Below are 26,887 nucleotides of genomic sequence, written 5' to 3'. Positions count from 1 at the left end.
CCCCCCACCCCCCAAAGTGGTTTATCTAAGTTCAGTCTAGAACTCCATTCATGTCGGTTACAGTGGTGATTTCCCCCTCTGCCATTTCCACCAGCATGTGGCAAAATCTTGTATGAAATAGTTAGGCAGAGCCCTGCATGGTTAAGTACATAAACAAGGCAAAGAACAGGCCCTATAAGTGGCCCAGCCTGGATTAACAGCTGAAAAATAAGGCATTGCTGTCATCTTAGAAATTTAATGTCTTTGTTAGCAATTACAAAATAAAATAATGTAAAATATGATTATGTGAATCAAAATTTTGTAAAGGCATAATTTTGAGAATCATCTGTTTCATATTTAGTGATAAGTTTCGAGGTTTCTTTGTTTTTATTTAGCACTGTCAGAAATGTTCTCCCCTTCTCACACCCAAGCTGTGATTTAATATGATATGTGAATCAGGTTAGTAGTCAACCCATGGCTTAAACGCTTCTGATTTAGCACGGTATGTGAATGCCTTAGTCTAGTTTTCTCAGGCTTGTTTTGATTGCAGCCTTCTCTGTTTCCTGCTCAATTGCTTTGTCATCTTTGTTGTATTGACTTTTTCATGCTCAGCCCTGTGTTTCTCAACCCTAGCGACTTCAAGTCAAGTGTGGACTTCAACCCTGGGAGTTACAAAGTCCCCACTTTGTAGAATTGACTCGGTTGAGGAACACTGACGTAGCCAGCTTTTAATTGATATGCAGCTCAGGATCAGGGCAATTGCTTCACTTACAGTAAGCTGCCTGTTTCCAGCAATTTGACTTTTTCTTAATGTCTCCTGGTGTAGAAAGATAAAAATGAGTCACCTTTCTCTTGCCCCTCTCAGGTAAACAGCAGGAAACAAGACTAGATGAGCTAATTTTAAGGTTCCATTAACAGAATCGTGCAAGTCTGAAGTCCTGCGCATGTGCAAGACTAAGATGGCTGCTAGCCTTTTTCATCCTGAATTATTCAGGTGAAAAACGCTGAAAAATCACTGAGAAACAACTTTTACACCAGCCAAAAAAGGGTCACTCGGGATGACCAAGATCCAGGGGACCCGAGGAGACCAGACAGTTGTAGGGGTCGCCACTTTGGGGCGGCCCCGGACCACGCAATCTTCAGCGGCTTCTGCGTTACCTCTGCCGCTTGGTGATGAAGAGGGCGGCCCCACTCTGATAACAGCGGCGTTTTTCGGCGACTCTGGCGACTGCTTTGCCTTCCTGCCCTGTTTGTTCGCAGTGGTGAGCCTTTGGGGGTTTCTTTTGGCTGCTTTCCCCCCAGAGAGGAGGCTTCTGAACTGGGCTGTCACCGGGGTTAGGCGAACCGAACGGCGGGTTTGCTATCGCCGCCGCAGCCTCCGCGAGCTGCACTGGCTGCCTATTGGTCTTCGGATACGCTTCAAGGCGCTAGTCGTCACTTATAAAGCCCTTCATGGTATTGGACCTGGGTACTTGAGAGACCGCCTGCTGCCAATTACCTCCAATAGACCGATTAGATCCCACAGATTAGGCCTCCTCCAAATTCCATCTGCTGGCCAATGCCGACTGGCGACTACCCGGAGGAGAGCCTTCTCTGGCTGCTCCGACCCTCTGGAACGAGCTCCCCGTGGAGATTCAAACCCTCACCACCCTCCAGGCCTTCCGCAAAGCCCTTAAAACCTGGCTGTTCCGACAGGCCTGGGGCTAAAGAGCTTTGCCCCCCTCCTCGAATGGTATGACTGTTGTGTGCTTTTAAATTATGTATTGTTATGTTCGTCTTTTTTATTCCCTGTCTGTACCCCCTTCCCTGATTTGAATTGTGAGCCGCCCTGAGTCCCCTTCGGGGAAAAGGGCAGCATATAAATGTAATAAATCTAATCTAATCTGCCATCCCTTTTAACTGTCTGATCCATTAGGGCAGGACCTAAAGTAAAAAAATAAACTTCTGACTTCTGACCTGAGTTACACTTTTCACAGTGCAGAAGGATGCAGTCTGCTTCAGGAGGAAGGATCGCTAGAATTCAGCTTGAGCACTTCCAACTGAAACTGGATTGAAAGATCAGTACAGTACAGACAGCAAATTATGACATGGGTGTTTTGTGGTTAGGACATGCAGTGCTTTAATGAGTACTTTCACTTCTGAGATAAGGAAGAAAATATAAAAACAATGGCAATATTCTTTATGTATCTTTCTTTGGGTTAAACAAATTTATTTTGAAACATAAAGTGCAGATTTACTTAACATTTAACAAATGGTTTTACATTGTTCTAGATTTCAAAACACTGAATTTTTACTGTGTATTGTAAGAATTGGTGGTGTGAACACCTGCAACAGTCCTAAACATTAATTGAGGCAAATAAATCTGTTCACACAAGGGAAACCAAACGAAAGACAGGACTAAGCTGTAATAAAAAATGCTAACCTCATAAAAGTCAAACTCTGCAACAAAAGTTTGCAAGTCTGACCATAAGGCAGATGTGACTCCATTCCAGGATTTCTTCACTGCTTTGAAATTGGTTGTCTCCTCCAACCAAGCACTCATTTCACAGGAAACAAGCCATTAATTTCCCCAAATCATTTGGAAATTAATTTATCTTAAATGAATTGTTCTTCAAATTAATTACCCACAGATTTATTACCTGAATATATTACTGTTTAGCTATCTCTCAATATAATCATTTTCTTTGTGACTGCCAACTCATCTTTTCCAGCTTGCTTGTCTGTCTGTCTCTGTCCGTCTCCCTCCCTCCCTCTCTCTTTCTTTCTCTGTGTGTAAATACAAGCACGTTTCATCCTAATTCATTTTGCCCTCCTCGCCAAAAATACATAAAGTAACAAAACAAAAAAAAACCCTTCTGGATCAGAGGAAAAATGTATTAATTCCCTGGGTTTCTAGCAGCTGGGATTTAGAGGTGCACAGCCTCAAGGATTACAGGTAACATCATCATCACAGACTCTCCACGATCTCTGATCTCCCTTTGAAGACATGCTATTGCATCTCGAGAGAGAAAGGTGCACATTAATCAGGTGTATGTAGCCACCTCATCATATGTGGGGTTCAAACCCCACATGGGGATTTGAGCTGAAGGGCTGTATGCAATTTGGGTGACAATCTATAGTAACATCCATTTCTGTTCTGAGATCTTAAAAAAGGAAGTGAACTTTATATGCCATTTTAAACTTCTCCCATAAAATGATCTGGATATATTTCCTCTGTTATTGAACAGATACTTTAAAAGAATTATGTTCTTTTGATGTGGAACTCTCATGGTCTGCTTTTATTCTTGGCATTGAATCCATCCATTTTCTCAGGCCCAACTAAGTATTCAAATATGCTCTAGAATGCCAAACAACCTTCCCCAATGGGTGTACATTGAAGTGCAACTTTATCCCTAGTGGCAACAATGGCTGAGCTTGATGGGAATTAAGTTCCCACCCAACTGGATGTTGTGATCTTGGGAAAAATCTGATTAAACTAGCATACAAACTCTTCTACTACTTCATCTGCACAGCAGCATTTTCAGTTTCGTTTGTCTAGTAGTTGGTCTTGTGTATAAGGCAGTTGTAAGCAAGAGTTTCACAGGGTTGGAAAGCTGAAAATGTAAAGAAGCAACTGCCAGGAACACCTTGTGTGAAAAGTGGAAAGTAGGATTCCCATTAAGTGATGGGAAGGACAACATGCTTGGAATTTGTAAAGATATATTTTAGCTGTGGATTTTTCAGGAATAGGATCTGTCCAAAAGGTTTTGTATACAATACAGAAAAGAGTAGCTGATCTGCTGAAACAGGTTGGTGATATGTTGATGAAGATTCTCAGTCATCCAGGTACAGTTGTTAGAAGGTTGGGTCGTGGCGTCTGGAATTATGTTTCTTGTCAATTCGAGACGTTGCTTATCCAAGCAGCAGCTACCCTGTTTCCTCCAAAACAAGATCTCTCTGGATAATAAGTCCAATTGGGCTTTTGAGCGCATGTGCTAAAATAAGCCCTCCCCTAAAAATATTGCAACACAGCAGCCGCCATGAGGTGACCACACTCGCCGCCTCCTGCACCTCAGAAATAATAAGACCTCTCCAAAAATAAGGCCAAGCACGTATTTTGGGGATCAAAAGAAAATAAGACCCTGTCTTATTTTCGGGGAAACGTAGCTAAAGAGTCCTTGGATGTACCAGCTCCTCACAGATGAACCTCGGGTTTCTTTTCCAAAGTGCATTGTGAAATGTCTCAAACTAAGAAGAAAAATAAGTTCAGTTGCCATGATTCGACCTTCAGACAAGTTGTTGGTATGTCTGTTGAATTAGCAATAGCAATAGCAATAGTTAGACTTATATACCGCTTCATAGGGCTTTCAGCCCTCTCTAAGCGGTTTACAGAGTCAGCATATTGCCCCCAACAACAATCCGGGTCCTCATTTTACCCACCTCGGAAGGATGGAAGGCTGAGTCAACCCTGAGCCGGTGAGATTTGAACAGCCGAACTGCTGATCTAGCAGTCAGCTGAAGTAGCCTGCAGTGCTGCATTTAACCACTGCGCCACCTCGAATTAGAGGGGGGCGGGCAGAGAGGATGATTTGCAAACCTCTGATCAAAGATTTGCAACTTCTCTGTATAACTTTCTTTTCCCTTTTTCTTTCCTTTCTGCTAATTTTATGACTGTTGATTTTGCAGATGCATGCATTTGTACTTTTTAAAAATTAGTTTGCATTGTATTTATACAATAGGGTACTTTTTATAAATCCCTACAACATGGACAAGCCCTGCATCAACAGCTATTTCATCTTATTCTGGATCAGAGCTCATATTATTTAAAAAAAATACTGCTGAAGCTAAAAACTGGGATCTCCCATGTAGAGAGAGGTTAAAAGATACATTTCTCATATTATTATTTTAGCTTATAATAATTATGTTTTAATACTGTTTTTACGAATATTAGTCAGCAAGCATTGTCAAAGGTTAGAGTGAAAGAGAAAATGCCTAAACACATAAATTGCCACCTGAGACATCTCTAATCTCTAGAAAGCTGTGGTTATTACATATGTCTGGGCCTGATTTTGATCATGTGACAACAGTGGTGCTGTAACAGCCCTAATTTCGAGCCTGTGTCAGAAGTCCCTTCACTCGGCCCTGTTGTAATTTCTTGCGGTTGCTGAATCAATGATCCTAAGTCGAGAACTCCCTGTATTCCTCTGTCTGTTACTTACATCCATACAGATGTGTGCTCCTGTGTTTCTCCCAGCAGTTCTTACCATCCCCCCCTTTTTTTACTATGCCAAAAAGTATTTTGGAAAATGCATGCATTCTCTTAATGGCCTCTGTGACTAGAGCCACTCTCCCATTGCCAGTAGATTCCACAACACCCCCAGATTCCCTTTGGTGCCTGGAGGCCCCATGCTGCTGCTTTTTGCCTTCTTCACGATAGGTTCTTTGGTGTGTGTGGCAAAGTTTTGCCACATGTGCTGTGTTAACAATGATGGCGTGCTGCAGCATTTTCATTCTCTCTGAGGGAGAGGTATGTAATATTAAATTCTACTTATGGTCTTCATTTATTATTTGTTTAGTATAGAGGTGTCCAACTCAAGGCCCACAGGCCGGATCTGGCCTGCAATATGGCTAGATCTGGCCCGCAGGGCTGCCCTGGAAACAGCAAGAAGCTGCCCCCTGCTGCCCTGGTCCAGCTCAGCCAGGTGCTTCCCTAGGATGCGCACACAGGAGGCAGAGAGCATGCGCAGGGGGGCTGGTGGTATCTGGCAGAAGCTGCAGCTCATTGGCCCCACTCTGCCTCATCCTACCCAGCCTCGCTTGCCCCACAGCAGCAGGCCTGAGGAAGAGGGAAGCAGGGCTGTGGAGTACTGGTGCCCCTGGAGCTCGAGAGCCAGCCACGCTACCTGGCCACGCCCACCTCAAACGGCAACTGGCCCTTTGAGGACAACCATAATGCTGATGTGGCCCGCAGTGAAATTGAGTTTGACACCCCTGGTTTAGCACATGACATCTACAGAAGTCACGGTCTTCTTGATCCAATTCCAGAGCACAGTATACAGGTAGTCCTCATTTAACCATCATTCAGTGACTGTTCAGAGTTAACAGCCGCACTGAGTGAATGGTACTTACACCCATTCCTTGAAGTTACAGCTGTTCCAACGCCCCCACAATGCTCCCACACTCACATGATCAAAATTCAGGTGCTTGGCAGTCCACCCACATTTATGACTAGAGGGGTGCCTCAACTTCCCCCACAACTCCATCCCCCTATCCTTTTGGCTACTCTGCACTCTACCACCATTGCAGCCCCAGTTTAACTTCGCCAACTTCTTCCCATTACTGAGAAAGCGTGCCAACCTAGCTCTATGGCAGCCACTGGCAATGTGAAGCTTCAGAATATAGATAACAGAGTTGGAAGGGACCCTGGAGGTCGTCTAGTCTTGCTCAAGCAGGAGATTCTGTACCATTTTAGAGAAATGACTGTCCAGGGTCCTCTTGAAAGCCTCCAATATTGGAGTACCCACTTCTGGAAGGAAGCTGTTTCACTGAGTAATTGTTCCAACTGTCAGCAAATTTATCCTTGGTTCTAAGTTGCTTCTCTTTTTGTTCAGGTTCCATCCATTGCTTCTTCTCTTGCCTTCAGGTGCTTTGGAAAATAGTTTTCACCTCCCCCCTTCTTCCCGAGCCTTCCATGGCAGCCTTGAAATTGTGTGAGGCCTTTGTCATTCTTGGAAAGGCCATGCATCACACCTCATCAGCACTGGGAGGAAGAAGACGTAGGCCATTTGGGGATGGCAGGGTGATGGAGTGCACGGTGGGTTATGCACTCTCCTGTCCCCAACACCAGCCACTCCTGGCAGAGTTGCACTTGTTGCCTAGCTGCCACTTACCTGCCTGCTGCCTTCCTGGACTCTCAGCTTCTGCTGGCTTTCCCAATAATTTGGCTTGTTGTAAGCAGGAACTCATGAGGTTGCTTAAGAGACCTGAGTCCTTTCTTAACAACATCAATAGGGAGTGCCGTCACTAAGTACCATGTTTCCCCCCCAAAACGGACCGGTCTTTTGGGCCTCAAAATAGGCATCAGGTCTTATTTTCAGGGGATGTCTTAACCTGCTTACCTTAGGACCATCATAGCCAGCCCCCCCCTTGACACCTGTCATGCCGCTGCCTGACTTCTGTGGCTGCTTGAGGCTGCTTACCGGTGCTGCCACTTGTGGCAGGAGGCTGTGTGGCATATTGTGCCCTTCTATGCGTGAGCAGCAGCACCTGTGTGATGTGTCCTGCAGTGAGCAGTGCCATGAGCCATGTGCGCCATTGGCAATGCGCCACACAGCGTCATGCCGTGAGCGGTAGTACCGCTCCACGTGGCGTCTGGTTGAAAGCGGCTGCAGAAGAAGTCAGGCCGCAGCACAACAGGTGTCGGAGCTGGGAGGCCTGGCTGCAGTGGTCCTAAGGTAAGTGGGCGCAGGGTGCATAGGGCAGCTCCATCCCCCCATCCCCGCCCTTGTCTCACCCCCACCTCATACAACCAAATGGGCAGGGCTTAACTAGGGCTTATATTTGGCACAGGTGTGAAAATCAGGCTAGGGCTTGTTTTTGGGTTATGTTGTATTTTCGGGAAAACACGGTAGCATGGTCATGTGACGTCACACTTTATGACTGCATTGTGTAGCATTGGAAATTCTGGTTCTAGCTACTGTCCTTACCCAAGGACTACCTGTACTTAAATAATTAGAACACAGAGCATGTGCACACACTCCCTCCCTCCCTGCACATGCGTGGTAGAGACCCCCAAGACCAGCTGGCCAGCGGGTGGCATGCACGCATGCAAGGTAAAGCTGAGTTGGGGTGACGGCTCACGTGCCCACAGAGAGGGTGCTGCGTGCCACATCTGGCCTGCGTCCCATAGGTTCTCCATCGCGGGCATAGGCCGAGAAGCTACTGAAGGTGTGGCTCTTGCAATTCTTGTTGTTCTGCTGTGAATACGTTGTCTTAGTGATTGTTGTGTTTAATGAGTTGTTGTGAATCACCCTGGGGATATTAAATTGACGAGCCAAATAAAACTATTACCTGGCACGAGGAAGGATTATATTTTTCAGCATTGTTCTGTTTTATGACCGAAGATGCTGCAGAAATGGGTCTTGGGCTGTGAAGTCCAACCTGACCCAGTTTGTATGCTGAATCATGATGTTGTACAGCTGGAAAAAGGCCATTTAGGGCATTGTGTTCAGCTTTGTATTTGGTGTAGGATTTCAAATGGCAGCATCTGCAGTGTCCAGGCTCTGTTTCAACAGACAATAAATGTGGATCGGTTGTTCTCATGGCAGGTTTGTTTCCCCCCCAACATCTAATGAATCTCTTCCTTCTTTGTCTCTGTATCAGGAAAAGTAGCGAATAGATCTTGGCTTTCTTTTCCATGGCAGCCTTTAAGGTGTTTGAGACAACGCCCCCCTCCACTCCCCCGTCTTCTCAAGGTGAAGCCTTTGCAGCCCCTTCAACTTTCCTGGAACATGGTCATCCTTGCAGCCCACCTGTTCCAGCAATAGTGTGCTTATTGTTCTCCTGGGATGCCCACATTTGGAGTCACGGTGTCCCGTAAATGGGTGAATGTTGAGTAGCTGAGCAAATAGACAAATTAGATATTGCAACAGGTGCTTTGAGGCTTATTCTGAATTTTCAATAAACCTTTTGCCCAATTTTGGAATGAGCAAATTTTATATTGGAAGGGTTCATGATTGTAATATGCTGTGTCTCTCTTGCCTTTCAGGGCTTACTCCCTTGTGGACTCTAGTCAAGTATCCACGTTCCTCATTTCCATTCTTCTCATTGTTTACGGCAGCTTCAGGTAAGGTCATTGGCTTTTGTATATTACCACTCCTCCTCTTCCTCTCCCTCCCCAGCATGCCTATAAACTTAGCTGTTCTGCTCACCATGTATACATTAGGTCTACAATTCGGATCTAAGTGGGCCATTCTTTCAAGTAGGAATGTATATTGATACTATTTCCCTGAAATGTAGAATGGCAAAGCAGTCCAGAACTGAAGAGCAGGTCATTTAACATTTTATTTGTTCCTGGAAACTTTCATGGAAGGTTTTTTTTAAAGGTTGTGAAGAAGCAATCACTTTTATTGTGATTTATTTAAAGGTGAAAATAGAAGTGTTTGTCAATTCATTCTTAAGGCTCGTTTTAATCCAACCTGCAATAAAAATTGCAATCTGGTTCTTTTATCTGAAACATGCCAGATAATTCAGGGAAAGAGTGACACGTTTCTTGAATTTCTAAAAAAAAAAAAAAAAAAGGAAAGACCCCAGAGCTGTTACAGAAGCCTGGGAAATCTAAAAATAACACAGTATTGTGCAGTTGCTGCTCTTCTTCAGTGTTGTTTTTGTTAAATTCACAGAGATTAGATACTTTGGGGAAGAATTAAAATGTTTTAAAATTGCTATTCTTCTTGTACTGAAGAGGGAGGATAGGTAGGTGGGTAGGTAGTTAGGGGGATAATTTATTATCTTACCTTATAGATTAGTTTTATGACCTGTTTTTTAAATTAAAATTAAATACAAGTGAGGCTTCCAAAATAAAATAGGTAAAAGCAAATACAATAATAAAATAGTGCTAAATACAATGTATCAACATTCAAGTATAGTAGTTTAATTTAATATAATGTAAATGCTGCTCATCTCCCTCTACAAAACGACTCATCACTTTTACATGACACCCCTATCTGTTTTATTTTTATTTTATTTATCAAATTTAGAAGCTGTCCATCTCCCTTACAGAGGACTCCAGGCAGTGTACGAATAAAATATTAAATCCTAAAAAAACAGTATATACTCTGATCTGTTCATTAAAGCAAGTTCTTAGCTGAACTGCCTTGTCTATAAACTTAGCAGTTCAGCTCACAATGTATACATTAGAGCCCAGGAGGAAATAGGGCTATGTACAATTCAGGTCCCACTGGGCTGTTCTTTCAAGTAGGAATTTTAAGTATCTTAAGCCTAAAAGGCATACAGTTGATAATCAAATAAAACACGAACAATATCTATGACGGCAACACAGATACAGATCTTCTCATGATATCACAAGTAATGGAAAGGCACTGGAAAACCCAACAACTGAAATCTTGCCCTAAAAAAGAGTTTTCTTAGCTTTGGGTCAGACGTATTGACTGGTGTTTTTTGGGTTTTTTTTGGTTTGGAAAGTGGTTTTGTTTTTAGCCAACCAATTGAAAGATCATTTTTTCACCAATAACTCTATGTCTGCTTAGAAAATGCTAACTGGGACTCTGTTTAAATATTGTCTTTGTGTGGGAGGAAGTTGAGATGGCACTGGATGGAAAACCCATGATGTAAAGTAACTTTAGTATGTTGACTTACCCAGGGGTTGAGCTGAGTCATACTTACAATGAGGAATGACAGGATTTATATTTTTTGCAGTCATTTACCCAACACGGAGTCATGGGCAAATTGTTTTAAAAAAAGCTCAGTGATATAGGTACCAAAAATTATCTATGGAGATTCTTAGTCATTTAAGTTAGTTCTCCCAAGGGTGCCTTTTCTGTATTGGGTAAAGACTATTCCTAAATAGATGAAAGAATTCTGTTGTCCAAGAGGTTTCTCACCCAGCAGCCAGTTATGTGTCACACTTTTAGTTTTGCTGAGTACCACCACTTTAGATTTTGTTTTAGTGATATTTAAAGAATTGAGAACACAGTAGGTTTTTAGCTTCTGCAGCATTCTTCTCAGGACTACTTGGGAACGTGCCATCAGAACTGTACCCTCAGCATATAAGAGAATATTAATAAATTTATCATGCATCTTTGACATATTAGTGTCTAGAGCACAGACCAGGAATTCTGGGATGTTGTTGTCATACAGGCTTAAAAGCATTGGGGCTGGAACACTACCCTGCCTAATATCTTCATTAGAGTAAGCATACTCTGAGTTACCATTTACACCAATATACACTGGTTGTTTGAATACAAGATTTTAAATAGGAGTAAGAGTTAACTCCAACTCTTCTGACTTGATTGATCGGTTGATTGATTATGGATCAGTTCTTAGCAACCACATTCAGAGATTCTGTCTACAACCTGATAGGTCTTCCTATAATGTAGATGTGGTTGCTCTAGCTGAGGCCCTCTGGTTGTCCTCTTCACTATCTTCCTTCCACCTTTCCAAGCATTATAGACTACTCCAGAGGTTTAGGTCTTCACACAATGTGTTCATAAGTGTAAGAATTTGAACTTGGTCATTTGTGCCTCAAGTCAAAACTTTGGATTAATTTGCTCTTCTGCAAAAAAGAAAGAACATTCTCATTTTAGGTCATGTGTTAAAAACAAAAAGAGGAAAAAGAAGGGGAAAACTTTCAGACAGAGAGGAAGAAAAGAAGCCCAAACATGCAGATTAGTAGAAAGCAGCTTTTTACCACCCTCGGAAGTTCTGGGGGGCTGCATCTCCCCACTTCTGCCCTCAGACGAGTAAAGGATGGATGAGGTAAGCAGAGAGTTCCAGATTTGCTTCCTCCTTTTTCTCTGCTGAACTGGTGAGCTTCAGGCATCCCTTCTTAGGAGACCCAGGGAAGGTCAGGCTTCCTATTGAGACGAAGTACATTGTCCCTACCTCCAGGTCAAAAGGAATAGTCGGGTAAAAAGGACAGTTATGGAAGATGGAGACAGCATTCAGGCACGTTACTTCCATAAACTGTTCAACCTGGGTCCTACAACATGGTAATCAAAAACCCAACAAGAACCCAAATATGATTCTGAGAACACTTACTAGTAGCACCAAAAGGAGCAGAGGAAAGTCAACTGCCTTCCTGGTCTTTTCTAAACTGTGTCTAAAATTTCCTGATGATGATTATGATTTTCCAGTAAAATATGGATAGAACCCATATCTGAATTCAACTGAAAGAAATGGAAAAAATGTAAGGGAGAAATACAGGCAATCCTCAACTTATAACCACAACGAAACTACTATCACTAAATAATGCAGTCATTAAATGAGCTATACCCGATTTTATATCAGTTTTGCTGTAATTGTTAAGTGAAATATGCAGTCAATGTCAGATGCAAACAGCCTGAGCCACTTGTAAATAGCTAAAGTGAGCAACTTTATTGTTCCCTACCTAAGTTACAAGAATCTCCCCAGGATGCTTGCCTTCCCTTGGGAACAACCAGATAAAAAGCTTCATTGATTCATTCATTCATTCATTCATTCATTCAATCAATCAATCAATCAATCAATTAATCAATCTGCCCATCTTGCAGTTTGAGGCAACTTTGGGTGGCTAATCCTGGGGGAGGGTAAGTCTTCTGCAGCTGCGAAAGGACTCTAAGCTAAGCCCATGCTTGACTCTCCTCTTCCAGCCTAGCTGGCAGTTTCCTGACAGTCAGTCAGCTAATCTGGCTTTCCTCATTGACTTTGCTTGTCACAAGCTGGCTGGGAAGGTGGCAAATGGGGCTGCCCTTGAAGAGCATCCGGCGACTTCAGCTAGTCCAGAACGCGGCCGCGCGAGCAATTGTGGGCGCACCTCGGTTCGCCCACATAACACCTATCCTCCGCGAGCTGCGCTGGCTACCTGTTGATCTCCGGGTGCGCTTCAAGGTGCTACTTGTCACTCATAAAGCCCTCCATGGTAGTGGATCTGCGTACTTGAGAGACCGCCTCCTGCCAATTACCTCCTTGCGACCAATAAGATCGCATAGATTAGGCCTCCTCCGAGTTCCATCTGCCAGTCAGTGTCGACTGGCAACCACACAGAGGAGAGCCTTTTCAGTAGTAGCTCCGACCCTTTGGAACGATCTCCCCATGGAGATTCATACCCTCACCACCGTCCAGACCTTCCGCACAGCCCTTAAGACCTGGCTAGCCCGTCAGGCCTGGGGATAAAGATAATCCGTCCCCACCCGAATGATGAATGAATGTTGTTTACTATTTTACTTTTATGTATTGTTTTGTGTTTATTGTCTTGTACCCTCCCTTCCTTATTTTATGTAAGCCGCCCTGAGTCCCCTCAGGGAAAAGGGCGGCCTATAAATACTAATAAAATCAAAAATCAAATCAAATCAAATGGTGAACACAATACCCCAGAATGCTGCAACAGTCATGAATATTGCCAAATGCCCAAATTTTCATCATTTTGTCATTGGAGGCTGTGGTGGTCATAAGTGTGTGAATGAAGCAGTTGTAAGTCACTTTTGGTGCCATTGTAGCATCTATACATCATTAAATGAATGGTTGTAAGTCTCCATATAGTGTTTCTCAACCTTGCTGGCTGGAGAATTCTGGGAGTTGAAGTCCAGACATCTTCAAGTTGTCACAGTTGAGAAACACTGCCTTAATAGATCTCCTACAGTGCTGGAAATTGTTGCAATGGAACAGGTACTGACCAGGGAAAGGAACATGGGGCTGGAGAAGAAAAGGGCTTGGAGAGCTGCTTGAAATTCAAGTCTGTGAACAACTTCAGAGACATTTGTAAGGTGCAACCACTTGGTCAATGTCTTTTTCCTTCACGAACCATTAGAGAAAATCACATCCAATGGATATCTACTTTGATTTGCTACGAAAACTTAATTATAAACTCTGGTTTATTAGTAAAATTCAACTCTGTGCATATAAGGCCGTTGACTTGGCCAAACATTTAGGACCAGATGTCTCTACAGATACTCCTTTATGAGTGTAGATAGGTGGGCACTAGATCTGTTGAAAATCTTCTTGGATTCCATCATCTGTTAAGAGGTTGTTGTCTTACCGTCTGAGGTGAGCTTGTGTGCCCTGAGAAGAAGCATATTTTTTATCAGTGTTGCTCAGCTGCAAAACAATCTCCCTAAATCTGAAAATGGAAAGTGGCTTCATATTGCTCTTACAAGCTATTATGATTGATATTGTTATAATATTATTTTTAGTTTATTGTTTTGCTTCTCTTTCTATACGCAAAGCTAAAAAATGTCTTTGGAAAGATGCAGATCTTCAATAAAAACAAAATTAACTCTTCTGCATAAGGATGTTTTAATGAATCATGCTGCTAAATTTGATTCTGTTATTGCTAGCATTTACATTCTATAATTTTGTATTTTTCTGCATAATTCATTTTTGTTAATACATCTACTATTTGTGTAAGATGCTTGGAAAATTCTACGAAAAAGTGGGTACATTTTTTTTTAAAAACCATGTTTTGATTGCACTGATATTCCATTTAAGGACACCAAAGTTCTGTCCCTTCCAGATGTAAAGCCGATGTTTTGCATACGCTCATTTTCTGCAGGTCCCTGAACATGGACTTTGAGAACCAAGACAAGGAAAAGGACAGCAGCAACTCGGCTGGACCCTTCAATGGCGGTAGCACCAATAACAGTAAGAGGCTTCCTTCAAAGGCCAGCTTTCATAACAGTGCTATTTTTGGGGGTAGACTGTGACTAGCACTGGCCACTCCTCACAGCCAGCCAGTCCAGCTTTCAGTGTAGCCCTGCTGGAAGAAATGGGACTCTGCAAAACTGGGGTGTTTAAAAATCTTCTATTAATTGTATAGGGAGGGGTAGAGCTTTCCCGATAGGAATTAAGGCTAGGCTCCACCCCCAAGGTGTATTTTTGACTGCAGCCAATCTTTTCCGTTGGGTTTGGAGGGCTCAGGTCTTTCTTCAAGGAGCCTTCAGTTTTGCCCATCTCTGCAAAAAGTATATAGAAAAGGAAAGTATTCTAGAATCATTTGCCCAACGTGAGAAACACAAAACCGGCAACATCATAAAAACAAGGACTAGTTTAGTTGAACGTTTCTTTTTAAATAGTGCTGGCATGTGCAAGATACAAAAATGAGCATATTTATGAAAAGGGGAAAATTAATAAAAGGAAGGAACAATGACAAAGTCCAAATAAAAGTTAGTTGATAGCTAATCACAAGTTGTGTAAGATTCAGGATCTGCAGCAGCAGCCCCAGTGTCAGTGATGAGATGTCTTTAGGAGGATCCAGACTCTGAGACTGTGAGATCTGTGGAAGCTTATCTCTTAGTCCTGTGGGAAGAGTAACTGGTTTGCCCAGTTCTGTCATCTGTTTCTTGTGTTCGTGGTCTAGACAGTAAATCTTAAAATTATTCCATAGTTGGGCCCATCTATAATAAATGACATGTTTCAGGAGCATGTTGAAGAATTAAAATGAAATGTAGCCTTGCATGAACTAGAAATGTAGAACAATATCAAAATTTTATAAATGTTTTACTGTCTTTCCTTGTAATAGTTATATTTGCCCTGCACTAATACAATCAATCTAAAACTATGAATGTCCATGGTTATTCCATTTTGAAGTAGCAATGCCTATTAAATATAGGTGAAATACTTTTAAGACAATTAACCTGATCTTGGAAGTTACAAGTAGCACTATATCTTTACTTTGAAGAAAGGCATATGAAATATAGTGGGGTTTATTCCATTTTTAATATTTTTAGTTTAAGATATGTTGGTGGTATATAGTAGGTTAGTGCAAAGTATTGAACTGTCTCCTAATAGGCTATACGCTTTTATTTTTAAAAAATTATTAGAATTATAAATAAAAACATTGAAACTGCAATATTAACAATTAACAGATGAAAATAAAAATAATCATGTACTTCAAATAATTGAATAGAGTAGAAGAGACTGAATTGTGACACCACTTTAAATCCTACCCTTTTAAATGGTCATTCATTTTCAGCTCTCCGAATCTGCATTATTCTTGAGGACAAAGTCTTTTAATTGATTCTGAATTTATATCAAAGTGAACAAAACCTCAGGCTGGATTAAAAAGTCAATTAGCCAAACCAGATTTGCTTAATGATCCCAATGATAACCTTCATAGTGAAAATGATCACCGTAAATTAAATTTATGAAAATGGTCATAAAACAGGATCGGGTCATGTGAGGAGTCACTTAATAACCAGATAGCTTAGTGACTGAAATTCTGGTCCCGATTGTGGCCATAAGGACTATTATAGGACTATCTATATTATACCTCTTGTTTTTTTCCCCTCTTCTGAACATTTCCTATTTGCAGTTTTAAAATATGCATATCTAGCCTGTCGCTTTAGTTTTATTTGTTTGTGTGGCACCAAGAGGATCTAGGCTGATCCCCTTGTAGCTGTGGCTGTTGTGTGACACCCAATAATTGTGACCTTTCCTCCTCTTCCCCTGCAGGCATCCAGACCATTGATTCGACACAGGCACTTTTCCTGCCTATTGGGGCATCCGTGTCCCTCCTGGTTATGTTCTTCTTCTTTGACTCAGTTCAGGTGGTTTTTACAATATGCACAGCAGGTGAGGCTGGTTGTTTCATGGAGAGCTTTCCCAGTTGTTTCATGGCTCAGAAGCTGTTAGCTGTAAACCAGGGCTGTCAAACTCATGGCGTCACCTTCTCATCATGTAATGGATCACAACTTTCCCCCTTTCGCATCCAGCCCACAAAGCCGTAAGTTTGACACCCCTGCTGTGATTTTCTGGAAGCCCTCATCAAGAAATGCAGGGCTGGTGAAAGGAATTGTCTGGATTTGAGGACATTTGTTTTATTGATTTGATTTTTTAATTAAGGGCATTTATATGGCTTCCCAATTCACTCACAATGATTTCAGGCAGCTTAAAGAAATAAGATCCCAATACAAAACCCCAATAAACCCCCACCTACCTTTGGTGACAACAGTCAAACCAACCAATTGATGGATTCTGGGTCCCCAAGCTTGTTGGCAAAATCATGCTTTTTTCACCCTTAAACACGCACCACGCACAGAATCTTGGGGTAAGGAACAGTTTGAAAACCCTGGTCTAATATTTGCCAAAAGTCTAGTTAGCCTTGTGTGTGTGTATCCAAGATAGCTGAATAAACGTATTTATTTTGTCAACTTCAGCCACCAAGACCAGAAGTGAGTTGCATGCTGGGAGTTACAGCATAAACTATTTGGGCACAATCAAATTGTCAACTCTTGATTTGGAAATACTTAACACAGCAATGATTCCCTCCCTCCCCTCTCCAACCACCAAATGCCCAAACTAACCTATTTATTCTACTTTTAAGATCATTTTATGTTTATTATGGTTCTCTTGTTTTTATGGTGCTTTTTATACATTGCACTGGTTCTGTTTTACCTTTTTACAATAGTAATTTTTTTTTGTAAACCTCCACGAAATTGAAGGGTGGCCATAGAATAAAACAGTTAAAATGAAATAAATAACAGTAGAACATAATCCACTGGGATGCTCTTTTTCCAAAACTATATTTAAGCAGTTAGAAACTCTCCAAGAGCCCAGGTGCCGATTTCTTTCAGTGGAGCTGCCGAGAAGAACTCGGAAGATTAGAATCAAATGGTGTTGCTGATGTTGCTAAACTTTCCCAGTTGCATCTTAGTCACCCTGAATCTGCGGGCTGAAAGTTGGGCCAAATCACAAAAAGGCGCCCAGTTTTTTGTCTTCTGCCAAATGACACGTATGCGTCTCCCTTTCAAAAAATATTTGTTTCATAGGTCTAAAGTACTGGATAGCAAGCGCCGAGGATACTGATACTGTTCTTCAAGAAACAGGACTCTTAAAAATTGTCTGAGTTAATTGTGGATGTCTGCTTTTTTTGGATTTTTCCCTCCCCAATAATGGCATTTCCCCCTCTTTCTGTTTCTCTGCAGTCCTTGCAACAATAGCCTTTGCTTTTCTCCTGCTCCCAATGTGCCAGTATTTAACACGACCTTGTTCACCTCAAAACAAGTAAGAAGAAAATTTGCTCATCTTGTGTATGTTAAGAGATCCTGTTGGACTGGTAACGAAATAGCTTAGCAATGGATTCTGCAGGGGCTTTTCATGCATGCAGAGAAGGTACCTTGTGCAATCTTTTCTGGCCTCAGACAAGAAAACCCAAAGTTCCTTTCCCCTGGCAATGTGGGGCAGGGCTGGTGCCCAAATAATACTGAAACACAAGGGGTCCTCGGTGCTCTCTGAGCTTGGTGGATTTCCGAAGAGAAGGCGTGGGAAGAGTAACACGTGGGTATTACCCAAGCCTTCTTGCCTATTGGAGACTGAGGTATTAATCTTTTGGAGCCACACCTCCGTACCTCCTCCTACTCTCCCAGATTACCTCAGTCTGCGGCCTGAAAAGGAGTGTTTTTCCTTCTCTCCCTTCTCTTCGAAGACTTAGAGTTTTTTTCCTCAAGATTAGATCAGCGATCTCCAGCTACAAAAGTTTTCCGATAAGGACCTTGCCTTTCTCCTCACCTCTCCTCCGCTGTGCTCCGCGCCGCTGGAAAAGCCTCGTTGCAAACCAGCGTGTGTGCGCGCGCCCCGTGCAACTGGCTGGTCGTGTAAGAGAGGGCAAAGAAGCCTCTGCCTGGCACGATCGATCCAGGCGAAGCCCAGGCCTGTGGGAGGCAGAAGAGGACCTGCAAGGCTCGGGGACTTCGAGGAGCTTCCCCCACGATCTCCAGCAGCAGGAGGATCGGTCCGGTCGCCATTTTGAAAAGAGCACGTGGTCGAGCACGTGATCGGAGCTTCCCTACGGAGGCCCAAAGTGCTCAGAAGGCTCCAGCAAGCCGGAAGAGGCTTCTTCTAGGCTCCACCCCGCCGGTGATCCGGGGGGTGATCCAGAGCTGGGCCTGCCGGCAACTGCTTCAGAGGATCAGCACAAGGGCTTAAGGAGCGGATCCAGCCCCTGAGAGCAGAATCCGACCTTGCAGCCGGCTATAGGAGGAGGAGGTGGTGTGCATCTAACCGTGAGTAATGGCGGAGGCGACCAGGAGCAAGGGCACCAGGCCCAAGGCCCCAGGGGGTGAGGATCCCGGCGAGGGAACTTCCAGAGGTTTTTCCCCAGCACCCAGGGAGAGATCCCCACTGAGGAGGGATAAGGCCAGGGCCCCCAAACAGGCAGCCCCCAGGAAGGAGGCCAGAAACACCAGGGCCTCGGCCAGGGAATTCAGGGCGACCATCAGCCCTTCCCCTTCCAGGTCTCGTTCCCCTCGCAGGGCCCCAGCCCGGGTAGCATCTCCAGCCTCTCCAGGGGGCTCCTTTAGAAGGCATAGCTCTTTATCGCCCCCCCTTTCACCTGCTCCCCCTGCGGACTCCAGAGCGGATCCCTTTGGGCGCAGAACCACCAGCCCAACCAGGCCTCGCCTGGCTCCACTTTCTCCGGAGCCCAGGGAATATCCCCAGCCTCCAGAACTACAGCCTGCCCTACCTGACTTAACCAACAGTTTCCAGGACATGCTAGCCAGGGCTCTGGCCCAGGTAATGGCTTCTAGCTTAGGTCAGCAACCTCAAGGTTCCAGGAGCAGGGCCCCACAGGATCCCCCTAGGCTCCAGCAAGAACGCCCCAGCATTAGGGAACGCCAGGTCTCCCTCCCCTTCCACAGCTAGCGAGGCCTCCGACCTAGAGGAAGGAGAATTGAAGGAGGTGGGGCTCTCAGAAGATGAGGATCCCCAGGCAGAGGATGATTCCACCGTGGCAGGGCTTTTTCCCCCTTCCTTATTTAGCTCCTTACTTCGCAAGGCAGCGGCCACAGCCGACCTGGATCCCCCCCCCAGATCTCAAACTGGCAGCGGAATCATCTGACAAGGGTAAGAGCAAGAAGAAAATGGGGCCTTTCCATAGACCTCCCGTGGCTAAGGAGGAGATTCCCACTCCGGAGATGTTCATGGAAGTCCTTAAATCGCAGTGGGTAAAACCAGGGTCCTTCCCCACCCCAGGTGGGAATGAAAGAAGGTTTTACAACCTTAATCAAACTTTTGCCCAGGCTCTCCAGGTACCGGAGGTGGACAACCCAGTGGCCACTCTGGCTTCATCCTCAACAGTGGTCGCAGGAGACACTGCCAGTTGCCTCAAACCTGAGGACAAGAAGGCAGACATTGTCCTGCGCAAAACGTTTCAGGCTATCACCTGGGCTATCAGGGCGGCTGCCTCCGCCTCTTTCTTTAACAGGTCCACAGTCCTATGATTGGAGCAGCTGAGGGACAGGACTCCGGCCTCTGATGTGCGCCTGCTACAAGACATATCCAAGATGCTGGCGGCAACGCAGTTCTCAGCAGACACCACGCTGGATGCAGTAAAGTATGCGGCCTGAGCCATGTCTTCCTCAGTTGCTTCTAGATGCATGCTCTGGCTACGTCACTGGCAGGCGGAATCTCGGATGAAGTGGCACCTAATGGGCGCAGACTACACCGGGGAGAAGCTATTCGAGACGGCGCTGGATCCTCTCCTTGTAGAGGATAAGAACAAGCGGAAGGTGCTCCCAACAACAACTAAGCGATCGGACTTCCGCCACGCGCCATACCCCAGGAGGGCCCCGTACCGACCACCCAACGGGGACAACCAGAATCAGAGGTACCAGAACCCTAGATTCCACAGGCAAGGGGATAGACAGTTCCAGAGGGACAGATTCAGGGGCCAGCAGCAGGGCAAGCGGCCCTTTCGAGGGGGAGGCGGTCGTCCCTTCCACAGATTCAGGTAATCCGGGGCCGGATTTCCCCATTGGCGGTCGCCTCTCCCTGTTTGCGGATGCCTGGGAACGGGTCACCTCGGATGAGTGGGTTCTCCAGACTGTAAGGCTCGGGCTACACCTGGAGTTTCGTTCTCTTCCCCCCAGCAGATTCCGCACCTTCGCCCTCTCTACGGACCCAGCCAAGCGGGCCCTTAAGGCCAAAGCCATTAAACATCTACTTGACATCAGGGCCATTGAAAGAGTCCCAGAAGGGGAGGAGGGATCCGGGTTCTACTCGAACCTCTTCTTATTCCCTAAGAGCTCAGGGGGATGGAGGGCCATCCTGGACCTTAAGCTCCTAAATTCCAGGGTGGTATACTGCAAATTTAAAATGGCCTCCCTAAAATCCATTCTGGAGGGTATTCGACCGGGCGACTTCCTAGCATCTATCGACCTCACAGAGGCATACTTACACATCAGGATCGCCCTGGAACACCGTAAATTCCTCAGATTTTCACATGAAGGGCAACATTTCCAATACAGGGCCCTTCCCTTTGGGCTGGCATCAGCCCCCAGGACTTTCACCAAGATCCTAGCAGCAGCAGCCGGTCACCTACGCTCCCTCCCAGTCCGTTTGTTTTGTTATTTGGATGACATCCTCGTCTTAGCCAGGTCTCCCGCCCTGGCTGAGCGAGACCTGAGAACCACCATAGACACCTTTAGGGCCCTGGGGTTTTCCATCAATTTGGAAAAGAGCCATCTGGTTCCTTCCACCAGGCTTCTTACTTAGGGTCCATTATCGATTCGGTAGCTGGGGAGGTCTTCCTGTCCCAGGATCGCAAGAACAGCATCATTAAAATGATTCTTGAGGTTCGCAAGTTACGCTCTGTCCCTGTAGTTCTTCTTTCCAGGCTCCTGGGGAAGTTCATCTCGTGCATAGGAATCGTACCGTGGCCCTGACTGCACGCCAGGGAGCTCCAGTGGTTCCTGCTACCTCATCAGAGAGCCGGGACGAGCGATGCTACCTTCAGGATCAGAGTGACCCCCTAGGTACGGCTATCCCTCCGTTGGTGGCTCTCCCCAGCACTGAACAGAGGATGCCTCTTCAGAGAACCGACGAGGAGGATCCTCACCACAGACACAAGTCTCTTCGGCTGGGGGGGCCCACCTGGAGAATCAGATCGCCCAGGGCCGCTGGACCCCGTCAGATCTGCGAAACAACATCAACTGGCTGGAGCTCAGAGCCATCCATCTGACCCTTTGACACTTCAAGGACTTGGTAGCCGGTCAACACATCCTGGTTCTGACCGACAACGTAGCGGCCAAGGCGCATGTGAACCGACAGGGCGGCACCCACTCCAGGGCCCTTCGCGACGAGGCCCTGCGGTTGGGGAACTGGGCAGAGAGGCACCTTCAGTCCATAAAAGCCGAAGACATCTCCGGAACGGACAACCATCAAGCAGACTGGCTCAGCAGGGAGATGGTGGACAACGGAGAGTGGCAGCTCCATCCCTCGATCTTCCGTCAGATCTGCGAGAGGTTCAGTCATCCGACGGTGGACCTCTTCGCGACCCCGCAGAACGCCCAGCTGCCAGAGTTCGTTTCGAGGTTTCCGACCAGGGGAGCCATGGACACAGACGCCCTTCGTTGCAGATGGCCACCAGGTCTTCTTTATGCCTTCCCCCCCTTCCTCTCATTCCCGGGGTCCTGAGGAGGGTGGTGGCGGCGGGAGCGGAGATGATAATGGTGGCTCCCTTTTGGCCTCGTCGCCCCTGGTTGGCAGACCTCGTGGATCTGTCCACAGCTCCCCACTGGAGGATCGCAGGCCCTCTGCCAGGGGTCTCTGGAGCATCCGAACTCGGAGTGGCTTCATCTGACCGCCTGGCGATTGAGTGGGAACAATCCTTCAGGCCCTCACCGAAGCCCCGTTTGAGCCCCTGAGAGAGGTCTCATTTCAGCTCCTAACCCTCAAGGTTGTCTTCCTGGTCACCATCACTTCAGCCAGGAATCTCTGGGCGGATCTCTGCACCTTCTTAGATAACCGGGTCATCCTCAGACTCGACCCCGCTTTCATGCCCAAGGTTAATTCCCCCTTTCACAGGGCTCTCGAGATTATTCTCCCGGACTTCTGTCCTCACCCCTCAGGTGACAGGGAGAAATCCTGGCACAAGCTGGATGTCAGGAGAGCCTTGCGCATATATCTGAAGCGCACGGCCCCCTTTAGGCGCTCAGAGACTCTGTTCGTGTCTTATCAGCCTTCCTCCCGGGGAGCCAAGGTCTCCCCGGCCACCATCAGTAGATGGATTAGGGCGGCCATCTCACAGGCCTACAGGGCCCAAGGACTCCCGGTCCCTGAGGGCATCACGGCTCATTCCACTAGAAGTGCAGCCACTTCTGCAGCCTGGTCCACCCAGGCCCCCATAGAGGAGATCTGCCGGGCGGCCGCCTGGGCTTCTCCTTCTCCCTTCATTAAACACTACAGACTGGACGCCTTTGCCTCCACGGAGGCTGCCTTCGGCAGGAGGGTCCTGCAGGGGGTTCTGGACTCCCCGGGGGGCTCAGGCCCAGCGAATCCCTCCCAGGACATCTAGCTTTGGTATGTCCCACGTGTTACTCCTCCCACGCCTTCTCTTCGGAAACTGGCAGTTGGACTTACCTGAACTGCATGTTTCGTAGAGATGCGTGGGAGGAGTCACTTCCCTCCCGTCTGGGCGCCCCCGCGCCTAGGGGGGCCTGAGCGAGTCCAGGTTCAGCGTTAACAATAGGAAGGATATGTGTTGGCTGTTTTTTTGTTTGTCCTTCCTTTCAGTTTCTGCTACGATCCATCGATAATCTGGGAGAGTAGGAGGAAGTACGGAGGTGTGGCTCCAGAAGATTAATACCTCAGTCTCCAATAGGCAAGAAGGCTTGGGTAATACCCACGTGTTACTCCTCCCAAGCATCTCTACGAAACATGCAGTCCAACTGCCATTTTCTTGCAGATGTTACCAAACTAGGTAACATCAACTTAACTGTCACCATCCTAGATAAAAGAGACCAAAACACCTCCCTACCAGCAGTCAATACCCAGATGAGCATAGGTTGGCACTAAGATTAACATCAGACTAACAATCAAGAAGTACACAGTATTCCAATCAAGAAACTGCGAAATAACAGTAACAGTCCAACCAAAGAACCTCCAATACCACTTCCACCAACACGGATAGGACAAGCCACTAGAATATAAATTGAGAACAAACCTCACTTTACTATCGCTGAAGATGTTACCCAGTTTGGGTAATGAAATGTCTGCAAGAAAACAACCAAGCTCAGAGAGCACCAAGGACCCCTCATTTCAGCCCTGCGCTACAAATATTCTCCTTTATCAAGACTGAAATAAATATCTGTCTGTCAATAATGCTGGTCTAATCCCACAACATTGTTGTGTAAAAACATCTTTATATAACAATTTTTCAATATGACAGCATAAGTAAAAATAGTTAACTACTCAAATAAAAGACATCAAAGGCCTACTTAAAGGAGAAGGAACTTCCTGGAGTCCAGGGGAAAGAGATGAACAAGTCTGGGGGACATACTCATGTGGGGACACAGTCCAAAAGCCCATCTTCTGTCCAACCCACCTTCATTTCACAAGCAGACCCTCTCCTTGTGATGACGCATCTTCTGTGGGTTGCCATGCCCTTTAGGGAGAGAATAACAGTCACAGTTCTTCCTCATCATTTAGCATTGGCTTTTCAATTTGGGCAGGGACATGGAAAAAATGCCCCAGTATACATGATCGATTGGATCCATGCTCTCCTCTGAAATGAATAGAAAAGAAAGAAATAGAAACAGTAAATAATAATTTTAAAAGTAGAAAAAAGCCAGCTGGGTGATCTTCGCCCAGTCACGTTCTCAGCCTAATCCACAACCCACTGTGGAGAAAATAGGAAGAGTATAGAATTTAGATCTGTTTGCTGCTTTGGGTTATTTATAAAGAGAATGAAAATGAGATACTATCCTGAAGTGGGAGATGTGTAACAGATTCTCTGGCCCTGCTTATAAAGCTGCAAATATTCTCTTAAGAGAAAAAGGCTCAGGGAGGACATCTTTCAAACGCTCCTTTCTGTTGGGAGCACACGGAGCTCATAGAAAGGGCCACTAGGAGCAATTGAGCAGGCTCTCCTAATCTGCACAGCTAATAAGTGCAACCTTTATTCGCTCAGGACTTGTAAAGTTAGCAAGAACAATAGCACTTAGAACTTACACATTATTCATAGTGCTTTACAGCAGGGGTCCCCAACCCCTGGGCCAGGGCCTACCTGAGCCTTTCAGAACCAGGCCACGGAAGTGGTGGGCAAGTGTGCATGCATCCCCACTCGCGCACACTCCATTTGCACAAATGGCTGTGCGTGCCTTCTACTCGTGCAAATGGCCCATCGCACATGTGGAACACCCCCCACCCAGTCCACAAAGCTGAAAATCTTGGGGAACTCTACAGCCCTCTCTGAGCAGTTTACAGAGTCAGCCCATTGCCCCCAACAATCTGGGTCCTCATGTTACCCACCTTGGAAGGAGGGAAAGCTTGAGCCAGTCAGGATTGAACTCCTGGCTATGGACAGAGTCAGCCTGCAATGCTGTATTCTAACCACTGCACCATCAGGGCTCCTAAAGTTACCAGGCTGTGCAAGTCGGTTCTGTACAGGTATTTTTGCACAAACATTCTTTCATTGCTTACATACAGGAGTGGGTAACTATGGTCCTTTTATGACTTGTGGACCACCTCCCAGTAATCCCAGAATGACTTGTGGACTTCAATTCCCATGCTGGCTAAGGAATTCTGGGAGTTGAAGTCCACAAGTCATAAAGGAGCCATAGTTCCTTATCTCTGGCTTATTGTGTGTGCAGTACTGTGGGAATGGATATCCAGTTAATGCTAATTGGGCTAAAATTATTCTGTTTTTTATCTTGATCTTAGCAGCCAACTATGTATACCTGTTGTTTTTTATGCTTTTTAAAGTATTGCATAATTAATTTTTAAATTTGGTTACATATCTTAAGTCACACAACTGTAGAGAGACTTTCAGAGTTTAAAATTTAAATTTATTTATAGCTCAGTGGGTACAACATCAATTTTGCAATTAATTTAGTTTTTATTTTATATCTGGTTGAAAACAAATAATTCAAGAGAAGTGTAGTAGAAAAGAGCTTTTAAGTTTAAGCTTCCAAATTAGTCTAGTAATTTTAATAGCAAGTTTGGTTTTTTATTGTACTTTGCTTTAGAATGTAGGTATGGCACCATTATGAGCCACGGTGGTGCAGTGGTTGGAGTGCAGTACTGCAGGCTACCTCTGTTGCCTGCTGGCTGCCTGCAATTTGGCAATTAAAATCTCACCAGGCTCAAGGTTGACTCAGCCTTCCCTCCATCCGAAGTGGGTAAAATGATGACCCAGATTGTTGGGGGCAGCAGGCTGACTCTGTAAACCGCTTAGAGGGGGTTGTAAAGCACTGTGAAGCGGTATATAAGTTTTAAGGGCTATTGCTATTATACAATCATATTTTTTACACCTTCTGAAAGGCAGAAAACTAATGGCTGATCCAAAAAGAGCTTTTGTGGTTCCCTTTTAGTGCTTTTTGGAGGACTGATCTTTCTGAGGGACATTTTTCTTATGTTCTGGTGCTCTTGGAGTCCATAGAAATGGGAGTTGGAGATGTTTTCTCTCCTTTTGTTGAGAGGATCTTAAACTTGTGGCCATATTTTCCAGGATTTCCTTTGGATGCTGTGGGCGTTTCACTGCTGCAGAGCTGCTCTCTTTCTCGCTCTCTGTGATGCTCGTCCTTATCTGGGTCTTAACTGGGCACTGGCTGCTCATGGATGGTAAGTGCAGAAGATGCAAATGAGAAGGGTCAGACCTTCCTGACTTTCCCCTCACCTCTCCTCCCCCCCCACCTTTTTTGTGGAATGGAGTATTTTATACAACATTCATTCCTGGATTGGAGTAAAAGTCCTTGGGTTCAGAGAACCTCAGCATTCTTGCACAGACTTGCCTTCACTTGTTTTGTTTGCTTTTTCTCCATTAGGTTTGATGGGCCACCTAGATCAGCGTTTCTCAACCTCAGTAAGTTTAAGATATGCGACTTTAATTCCCAGCATTCTCCAGACATTGCTTGGCTGGGGAATTCTGGGCAGGTGTTGAAGTCCACATACCTTAAAGCTGCAGAGATTGAGTAACGCTTATCTAGAGATATGCAGGCACTTTGAGCACAACCTATTTCAAACTTGAAATGCCCCGATTCAGCTCTTTCAAGCAGGAAAATGGGCTGCTTGTCTCATTCTGAAAGTATTTCAAAGACAGGCCTGTTTGGAGTCTGAGACATGCTATTCTGAACTCAAAACACTTGCAAAACACTTTTTAAAAAGGATATTGTTAATCCGAAACCCTTCTAATGTTGAGTGAGGGTGCAGCCTCTGGATTACTAGATGCAGAGGGGCAGCAAAGTCTCCATTCAGAGTGCAGAAAGTGCCCTTCCAGCTC

At 45.3% G+C, this 26,887-nt stretch overlaps 1 protein-coding gene across 1 annotated transcript in view; it reads left to right on the top strand.

Moving 5' to 3' along the window:
• SPPL3 (signal peptide peptidase like 3) overlaps positions 1 to 26,887 on the top strand; it is a 159,482-nt gene that overhangs the window by 113,466 nt on the left and 19,129 nt on the right. The window contains exons 2-6 of the mRNA XM_087705870.1: positions 8,726 to 8,803; positions 14,225 to 14,313; positions 16,123 to 16,242; positions 17,595 to 17,673; positions 26,117 to 26,229. Coding sequence (XP_087561996.1) covers positions 8,726 to 8,803; positions 14,225 to 14,313; positions 16,123 to 16,242; positions 17,595 to 17,673; positions 26,117 to 26,229 — 479 coding nt within the window. The remainder of the gene's footprint in view (positions 1 to 8,725; positions 8,804 to 14,224; positions 14,314 to 16,122; positions 16,243 to 17,594; positions 17,674 to 26,116; positions 26,230 to 26,887) is intronic.

This window comes from Thamnophis sirtalis, unplaced genomic scaffold, assembly GCF_051295495.1.
Source record: "Thamnophis sirtalis isolate CommonGarterSnake01/CBP01778 unplaced genomic scaffold, rThaSir2_p1.2 scaffold_2, whole genome shotgun sequence".
Classification (NCBI taxonomy): domain Eukaryota; kingdom Metazoa; phylum Chordata; class Lepidosauria; order Squamata; family Natricidae; genus Thamnophis; species Thamnophis sirtalis.
This window is presented reverse-complemented; position numbering and strand designations above follow the sequence as displayed.